This window comes from Papaver somniferum, chromosome 1 (genome assembly GCF_003573695.1).
Source record: "Papaver somniferum cultivar HN1 chromosome 1, ASM357369v1, whole genome shotgun sequence".
Taxonomy (NCBI): domain Eukaryota; kingdom Viridiplantae; phylum Streptophyta; class Magnoliopsida; order Ranunculales; family Papaveraceae; genus Papaver; species Papaver somniferum.
The window spans coordinates 154,838,737-154,848,338 of NC_039358.1; the positions used below are offsets into that span (position 1 = coordinate 154,838,737).

General features: G+C 37.6%; 1 protein-coding gene across 1 annotated transcript; it reads right to left on the reverse strand.

Annotated features, from left to right (window-relative positions):
* Nucleotides 1-6,933: 6,933 nt before the first annotated feature.
* LOC113305183 (transcription factor MYB97-like) lies at nucleotides 6,934-9,342 on the reverse strand. The gene is made up of 3 exons (XM_026554274.1): nucleotides 8,534-9,342; nucleotides 7,616-8,423; nucleotides 6,934-7,424 (listed from the first exon to the last, which is right to left on the reverse strand). The coding sequence occupies exons 1-3, from the start codon at nucleotides 8,864-8,866 to the stop codon at nucleotides 7,111-7,113; spliced, it is 1,455 nt and encodes a 484-aa protein (XP_026410059.1). The 5' UTR covers nucleotides 8,867-9,342; the 3' UTR covers nucleotides 6,934-7,110.
* Between the last annotated feature and the right edge of the window lie 260 nt (nucleotides 9,343-9,602).

Genomic DNA, 9,602 nt, shown 5'->3' on the forward strand with positions numbered 1-9,602 from the left:
TACTGAATTACCCAATGTTTTGCCTCCATTAAGAGACCTACAACATCAGATAAACTTTATACCTGGAACTTCTATTTCTAATCAACCTCATTATAGGTTAAGTCCTAAAGAACATGAGATTTTACAAGGTCGGGTTGATGATTTGTTACAAAAAGGTTTGATAATACTTAGCAAAAGTCCTTGTGCTAGTCTAGCCTTTTTAGTAGACAAAAAGGATGGTGGACATCGTATGTGTATAGACTGTAGAGCATTAAACAGAGTTACTATAACATATAGGTTTCCCATACCAAGAATTGATGACATTATAGATATGCTTTCGGGTGCTAAAGTGTTTATAAAGCTTGATTTACGTAGTGGGTATCATCAAATACGTATTCGAGAAGGTGATGAATGGAAAACAACTTTCAAAACAAAAAAAGGTTTATATGAGTGGTTAGTCATGCCTTTTAGATTATCTAATGCTCCTAGTTTTATGCGCCTCATGAATCAAGTTTTGCAACCTTTTCTTGGAAAGTTTGTCATTGTATATTTTGATGACATACTGATTTTTAGCAACAATGAACAAGAGAATATTTCACATTTATCTCAAGTCTTTCAGGCACTACAGGACAATGTTTTGTATGTGAATCTAAAGAAGTGCACTTTCTTTACAAACAAGGTCACTTTCTTGGGATATGTTGTGTCAGATACTGGTATTTCTGTGGATGATTCTAAAGTTAAGGAAATTGTGGATTGACCTACTCCAACATATATACGTGAAGTAAGAAGTTTTCATGGGTTAGCTTCTTTCTATAGAAGATTTGTGAGAAACTTTAGTACCATTGCAGCTGGTTTGACAGATTGTTTGAAGTGTGATACTTTTGAGTGGACTGAAGAAGCAGATAAGAGCTTTAATCTTCTTAAGGAAAAATTGTGCAGTGCACCTGTTCTTGTCATGCCAAATTTTGATAAACCTTTTGAGATTCATTGTGATGCTTATGTTGTTGGCATTGGTGTTGTGTTATCTCAGGAAGGAAATCCAGTTGCATACTATAGTGAAAAGAATTCAGATACAAGGAAGAAGTGGTCTACTTATGAGTTGGAATTAATTGCTCTTGTTCAAGCTCTTAAGAATTGGCATCCTTATCTTATTCACAGTGAATTTGTTGTCAATACTGATAATCAAGCTCTCAAGTTTTTGAAAACTTCAGCAAAGGTCAATAGGATGCATGATAGATGGTTATCTACTATTAACCAATACTTTTTCCATTAAACATCAAAGTGGGAAACTTAATCAAGTTGCTGATGCTTTGAGTAGGAGAGCTCATCTTCTGGTTACTCTTAAACATGAGAGTTTAGCCTTTGATTTCTTAAAAGATTTATATAGTGAAGACAAAGAATTTAAGCAACTTTGGGACAAGTGTGGTTCTTCAACAGGAAGTGTTGATGATTTTCTCATTCAAGAAGGGTTCTCTTAAAGGAAATCGTTTATGTATTCCACAATGTTCTCTACGTCTTCATCTCATCCAAGAATTACATGGCAGTGGCCTTGGTGGACATTTTGGACGTGATAAAACAATAGCTTTGGTTGAAGAACGTTATTTTTGGCCTTCTATTAAAAGAGAGTTCAAAAGTACGTACAAAAATGCATGGTTTGTCAACAGTCTAAAGGTAATATTCAAAACACTGGCTTGTATACTCCTCTACCAATTCCTGAAGCTCCTTGGGTGGATATTAGCATGGATTTCGTGCTTGGTTTACCACGTACTGTGAGGGGGAATGATTCTATTATGGTAGTTGTTGATCGTTACTCAAAGATGGCTCACTTCATAGCATGCAAGAAAACAACTGATGCATCCAATGTTGCTTATTTATTTTTCAAAGAAGTAGTACGTTTGCATGGAATTCCCAAAACAATTACTTCTGATCGAGACACTAAATTTTTGAGCTACTTTTGGAAGTCTTTATGGATGCGTTTGGGTACTAAACTTCAATATAGTACAACTGCTCACCCTCAAACAGATGGACAAACTGAAGTGGTCAATCGATCTTTAGGAAATCTGATTAGATCCAAGGTTATTGGAGGAAAAGAGAAGCAATGGGATAATCTCTTTCCACATATGGAATTTGTGTATAACACTTCAGTTAATCGATCTACAGGTAAGACACCTTTTCAGATTGTTTATTCTAAGGTTCCTAATCATATTTTAGATTTGGTGGCTGCATAAATCAAATGCTAAGGCAGATAACTTTGTTGAGAAAGCTTCACTCATACATCAAGAGGTACAGTCAAAGCTTTCAGATTCTAACAACAAGTACAAGGACGATGCCAATCAGCATAGAAGACTTAAAACTTTTGGTGAAGGAGAATTGGTTATGATTCATCTCAGAAAAGAAAGATTTCATACTGGTACTTATAACAAGACCAAGATGAAGAAATATGGACCATTCAAGATTTTGAAGAAAATCAGTGACAATGCTTATGTTATTGATCTTCTATCGACTTGGAAGATCTCTAATATCTTCAATGTGCAAGAAATATTCAAATTCCATGGAGAGAACGAAGTTCTTTCTATACTTTAACTCGAGGGCGAGTTTCTTTCAAGAAGGGGGACTGATGTAGTACATCTTTCTCTGTATCAACAATGATTGTTGATCCTTTTCTTCTATATCAACTGTAACAGTTGACCTCATGCTTTGGATCAACTATGACTGTTGATCCCTTACGTCAGTTTAAGTTAGTTTGCTCCGCAAGTATTTCCTTTTCTAGTTTACGTCAAACTCTTTCCTTTAATCAGTTCATGTAAGTCTATATAAAGGCTGGGACTCTTGTTTACAAGACACGTCTCTTTTATTAATATTATGATCAACTTTGATTATCAATCTTTTACCTTAGAATCTTGATCCTAGAATCAGATTTTAATTAAGTTTCTGACGAAACTTAAACTATCATTTTAAACCCTTATCTGTGCTACACTATGGAACATAGGAAATGGCGCCTCAGTTGCAAGGATTATGGCCTTGTTGAGATTGTCCAATGGATTTGTCCACGAAAGTCATTGTGTAACATGACTTTGCTGAGCTCTATGGTGATGCTCAGAATCATCAAGTAAAGTACGTTCCAGTTGTGCAAAGGTGCACAATATTGTGTCAAGATTTGGGTGCTAATTGGCATAGCAGGTATGCAACCGTAGTATGCGCCAAATAGGATTAGGGCATGGCCAAGATACATAATGCGTTTAGAGATGCAAGTTAGGCCGAATTAATGATGCGCGGAAAAGGAAGGAAAAAGTAGTGGTGATGCATAAGAATGACATGAGGTCATTTTTGGGAAATATTCATAAAAGCTAAAGCAACATGATAGCATCAGTTTGAAGGAGTATTCAACTAAGTGTCAATTATATTGTGCTTCGTCATGGGAGTTGCATAAGAACGTTGATAGTTGGTGTTGTCTTGTTTCCTTGTTTGTTTCTTAGAAGCGAAGATGAAGTCAGTATTGCAAGGCTTGTTAGGTCTTACAAGTTGCAATCAGTTTCCGCGAGTATTTGCTCAAGTTTGGGGATATTTTCAGCTTAGGTCGTGTGGACCTTGATGTTGGGAATTGTCTCTTTATGTAAGGTAGTAGTGAATGGGGGTATTTGAGACGAGAGTTCTTGTCGCTTTCATTCAAAGTAAAGCTAGTTCACGTGGAAGATGCTACATAGCATATTAAGTCAAAATATGCGATAGAAGACGCTGAAAGTGAAAGGAGAAAATAGAGTTAGTGGCATAATCGAGTTTGTTGTTGATAGTTATGTGGAAGTTCGACGACATTTGGCAGCGATAGCATGGAGTAACACAACATGAATGAAGATATAAGTCCATCAAGTATATGAGTTAAGAGTAACTCATAGTTAGGAAGAACATGATGTTGTTTTTCTGTCACATTAAAGCATAGCAGTTTGAAAAAGCAAGTGATACTTAAATTGCTGGTTTCAAAGGCACGTGAAGAGGATGCCTTGTCCGAAGTGACGGTGGGATGTCCAGTGTAGTCCTAAGTCATGACTATATCAAAGTCATGCATTTCAATCAAGGTGTTGCGAAAATGCAAGCAAAGAACACCAAGGTGCTGGTTCTTTGGAATACAAATGATGCAAGTCCAAGAAGGTGAAGTTTGCAATATTATTTGGAGGCCAAATCTAGTGAAAGTCCCGAAGTTTTCAAAGTGAAGGAAAGGCTATAGGTTTTGGCGCATACCAGAGTGGTATGGAATCATATCATGCATACCTTAAGGCATGGCATAATTTGGCGTAGGCGCATATGATTGAAGAATGAGGTCGAGTCTTGTATAAGTCCTGTTATGTTGCGTGGTGCAACTAATGTTGGAAAGTGAAGGCATAATACTATGGCAATGATCATTGGTGATCAGTTGGGGAGAATCATTACTTGTGTACACTTAGGCACAAATGATTCAAGTGAAATTCAAGCCTAATTCAGGGAGTTGGAAAGAGGAATTTCCAGTTTGCATTTGAGTGCTGATATGCGATTGTAATTGAAGTTGAAGCGTAAGACAACGTGACAACAACAATACAAGTCAGTAGGATCAATTACAAGGCAGTAATCTAAGTGATGGCATATGGTACTAGGCAGAAAAGTTTCGGCAAGGAAAAAGGCCAAACAAGTTTGCTGATTTCTGAGATAGGCTCAGAAGTGTACAAGGCCAGAGAAAAAGTATACCGAGTATACTTTGTTGAGTTCAACGAGGAACATATTAGGTGGGGGAAGTCTATGACGTGCCAGGAAAGTGGCGCACAATGATTACGCGTTACAGTGTTGCAGGCCAAGTTAGTATCCGACAATGATTGCGCAAATACTGCATAGACTGTCAAGTGCTAAGAATGATATAACCCTGCAGGGCCAGTGAAGCGCAAAGGTAGTGCTACATTGTAAATACATTTGGCTAAGTAATGAATTTTATTGGCCGACACAATGAAGCTTCATTGAGGGAAAGGCAAGACATGGCCAAAATGGCAAGATGCAACATGCGATGTTGGCATTAAGGCAAATCCATGGAATTGAGTTGGACCAAACTCAAGGATGATGCAAGAAGGTAGAATAGGACAAGAGTTGGTCTATGGCATTAGTTCAAGGCAGATCCAAAGCTTGAACAGTGCAAACAAGCTAGCAATGCAAGAGTGGCACTGTTATTGTCAAACAAATTGGTTAAATAAAGCAAGAATAACGCATATGGCACGTATTGGCATCAGTTGGAAATCATGTTTCCATGAATTTTGATTAACTAAGGCATCTTAGCAAGTTCAGATCAGGGCCATATGCGGTGGTGCACAAAACCGGCGTAAAAGTGGCGCATTATAGCTCAAGTGTTGGTTATTGGCTTTGCGAGCATGCCAATGAAGTGAGACAAGTTGAAACGGTTATAAACCGGGTTTATAACCTTATTTAGAGTGTCCGAAACCGTTTGGAACAGGTTTGGCGTGATTTAGCACAAGTTGGGAAAGGCTTGTCAGTTATGCACACATGGTTGTTCCATGCATGTACAAGTGTTGTGCACGGTTTTTGGCACTTGTAACCACTGTATAAATAGTGTAGAGACATTAGAAAATCAGTAGGTTTTACATAGGAGATAGTTCTTATGTTTTGAGAGAATAATACATTCGCCAAGTGGGTGAATGGCCTGTTTTGGTCCATGTGATGACCAAGTTTTGTAATCTTCCTTTAGTGCAATAAAACGGGTTTGTTGCAGTATTCTTTGTGTTCATTTTGTTGTTGATTTGTGTGAGAATTGTTTAAGTATATGGGAGAACTTCTTATGCTTATGGGAGCATGAAGAGTTAGAGGGAAAGAAGAAAAGACTTACGTTGTGCAAAGCCTTTAGAGTGAAGGTAGATGTGTACTTTGATGCAAGTATGCAAGGCTGAGTGATTGTGGGTGAAGTTGATTCACTGAACCACAATCATTGTCGGTCATGTCCCATAAAATTTTTAGATGATTAAATAGGCATGTGACAGAAGGCAAGGTGATGATTATTATGGACGAAAAGATGAATCAGTGGATGGGGCGAACAAAAATTAAAATGCAAATTTTACCTCTCCGTTTATGTTCATGCATTTCCTATGAGTGCACGTCCGGTGCAAAGTGAAAACAGCTAAACATAACATATTAATTAGCCTTCCATTTCAAGTCCCAAAATATTAATGTTAACCTCTTCTCTGGGACTACTATATCACCCTTTGTTCTCTAGTTTAGCTGCGGAAGATGGAGCTCACTTTTGGCCTTCAGTCATATCTCCTCTTGGAGGAAAAAATTATCGAATCTTTTGAAGAAAAAAAGTATCGAGTTGTGGATCATGTTTCAACGATCCAAACTCACCGGTATATATGACGGATGTTACTGTTAGTTTTAGGGTTACTGTTACTGTTCAACACCCGGTCACTACTACTGGATTCAGGATATGGGATTCTGGCTACTACGAGATTCTGGTTCGAAGCGATTCTGGTTACGAAGTTCTGGTACTGTTTTTTTTTGTGATGTAACCTCAGGCTTGTGTCCTGGTTTATTTATTAAAAAAAAAGTTCTCTAGTTTAGCTAATAATTGAGAACTCAAAACTAGTAAACACCATTTTAGAAACATAAATATCCAGCTCAAAAAGCCTTAAATAGCTTTTCTGAATTTTTCTTGTGCTACTTTCCAAAATTAGAAAAGCTAAGGATAGCATCAAGACAACTAAACTAGGCGAGATTCTGCCACCAAAATAAAGGGCGAGATTCCGGAGCAAAATTGTGGGTGTGAGCTTATGATGTGTTTGATCATGTATGGTAAATGAATTGACAAATTCTAGCCGACCAAATTTAGATTGATATATATATAATTAAACTTCTGTAATTAGTATTATCAAGGATTAATCGTACTGCACAATCCCGAGTTGCCATTTGAGTATTCTAGCACTAGCCATGTTGAGCTAATTTGCTAAATGCAGAACCATATATATTATCTGTCCAAATATGTTTATAAAGAAACAGCTGTCACAAGTATAAACTTAACAAACCAACAAAAAAAGCTTCAACAGTTCAGTGCTTATAAGCCCACCGATAAAATCACATAATGCCCATAATGAAGAGATATATTCATCCTTAACACATTTCAGGCAAGTTGTTCCAATCACCAGTAGTCCAGTCATGGCTCATAGACATGGTGGTGTTGGTTGTCGTTGTGTTGGTGGTGTTTGTGGTCGTCGTGTTTATGGACGAAGGTAACTGCTGCATATCTAAGCCGGTATCTTCATCTGTTACTCCTGATGACTGTCCATTTGAAATCTCACCACCATCATTATAGAAGTCTGAAACTAACATTGCTGATGGAATTATATCTAGAAGATTCGACAAATCATCGTCTTCTTCAACTGCTGAATTTAGCTCTATATCTGTTGGTTGTTTTCTCTTTTCTCCTGAAAGTTTATCATTGATGGAAGTTAATTATGAATCCCGCACTTGAGTGTTAAATAATATGGTACGTGTTTAAAAGACAGACTTGTGTAATAACTAATGTGACGAATGGCAAATATAAGCAAATGTGGTGTAAGCTAAAATTAAGTAAGAATTTGTAAATCATAAACAAGAAACCGAAGTATATACTTACCGACAGATGAATGGTTAGGGCTAGAATCATTCCAATCTTGTCCTCCTACCGATCCTAATGGGGGTGTACCATTACTACTTGGAGCATCTCCAACTAATGCATCATCATGATTCCTGCATTTATCTTCTTGCTCAGACGACAATCCTTCTCTTTTCATATCCTCCCCATTACCCATAGCCTGGGCTTCTTGAATCAATGCATCTAATAATCCACTATTGCTTCGTATTGACAAACTATCGTTAATCTGATATTCAGCATCCGAGGCTGGTTGTGACAATTGGTTTGAAGGGAGCTCTAATTTCGTGGAGAAATCTGGAGCCGATGTTCTCGTGGAATCGTATTGGTTTTGCATAATAGTTTGTTGTTGATTAAGATCATAATTCCCAAGGTTGAACTGAATTGAAGGAGGTGGTAACAATTGACTAGATAAATTCTGATTAAACAAAGACGTCGAATTATTAGAATAAGAATGAGAGAAACCATAGTTGTCACCTCTAAAATGCTTGAAACCATTAACGGGTGTTGATATAAAATGAGTATTCTGCTGAGCAGGATAAGATGTAGCTGATGAAAGATTCATAGGTTCAAAAACCGATAGTGGAGTCCCAAAATTCTGTTTTTGTTGCTGAGATGAAGAGAAATTTGATAAGTTGTGAGGAGGTTGTGAGAGATAAGATTGGCTATGGTGGAACGTCGCTGTCCCTTGTTTATGGATATCATTCGGATGTAGTGGTAACCCGGCTCGTTGCCGTCGCTTAACTCTCGTGTTCCAGTAATTCTTTATCTCATTATCTGTTCTTCCTGGTAACTACATGAACCAAACATAATTTGATCATGAAACAGGGGAAACAAATACAATTCAAAAAGATTGATCATCACGTAGAACGGTAATGATTAAATAAGTAAATGCAAACCCACCTGTGCAGCCATACGGGCCCATTTATTGCCAAGTTTAGAGTGAAGTTCAAGAATGAGACGTTCTTCATCAGGTGTAAAAGATCCTTTCTTTAAATTAGGTCTTAAATGATTAGCCCAACGAAGCCTACAACTCTTACCACATCTAGACAAACCTGAATTCTTCTGAACAGCATTCCAATTGCCTTCTCCATGTTTATTTACATATTCTATCAAAATGGAATCCTCTGTGGCGGTCCATGGCCCTTTCTTTAATGCAACACCACCACTGCCACCACCAGATGATGCATCATCGCTCAATGCCGTTGAGTTACTATGTTTGTTGTTTGTCATCATTTACCTTTTTTCTTTTCCTTTTTCACATACAATAATGTTTCAATCACCCTTTTGTTATTAGCTTTTGATTTTAGATTGTTTAGGATTGAGGACCAAAGATGATTTCTCTCCTCTTTCTCTCTTTCTAAGTATGAAAAATATGAGAGAAGAAGGAGAGAAATATCGAGAGATGTATAAAGAGTTTCTCTATGGATTCCTCTGTTTGTATTGTTTTCTTAATGAAAAGTGAGGTGGAAGAAAATGGGGAGGAGGAACAGAAAGTTATTGCAGGAGAGAAAACATGTATGAGAAAGAGAATTTAGAGGGCAAAGGATCAGAAAAATTTGAATTACAGAGGAGAGACCTCAAGAAATGAAATTGTGATTTTGGAGAGAAAGAGAAGAGTTTGTGTGGCCGGAAGGGTGACGGTGGAGAGACTCTATGGGACCCACGAGACAGAAACGGGGATGAAGTGGGACCAACAAAAGGGAAGAAGGGTAGAGAGAGAGTTTTAGGATTTTTCATCTCCTTTGGGCAAAAAGCAGCAGAGGAAGAGGAAAGCAATTTAGAGGTGAGAGCTTTATTTTCGGTCCGGGTACTACTCCAATGCATGCTACGTGTTTCCTAATTCCCTCTTCTTCGCGTTTCCTCCCTCGATCTGTCCTTTAATTTTATTGCGTGACATACTCAAATGCCAAATGTGTCATAACTCATAAGACATTGGTTGCTCATCCTATCAAGAAATTCCAATCAGGTG

Coding starts and splice junctions, on each gene's coding strand:
- LOC113305183 (XM_026554274.1), bottom strand. CDS start 8,866: ATGATGACAAACAACAAACATAGTAACTCAACGGCATTGAGCGATGAT. Junction 8,424..8,533: donor GGGCCCGTATGGCTGCACAG/GTGGGTTTGCAT, acceptor TGGTTCATGTAG/TTACCAGGAAGAACAGATAA. Junction 7,425..7,615: donor CCCTAACCATTCATCTGTCG/GTAAGTATATAC, acceptor ATAAACTTTCAG/GAGAAAAGAGAAAACAACCA.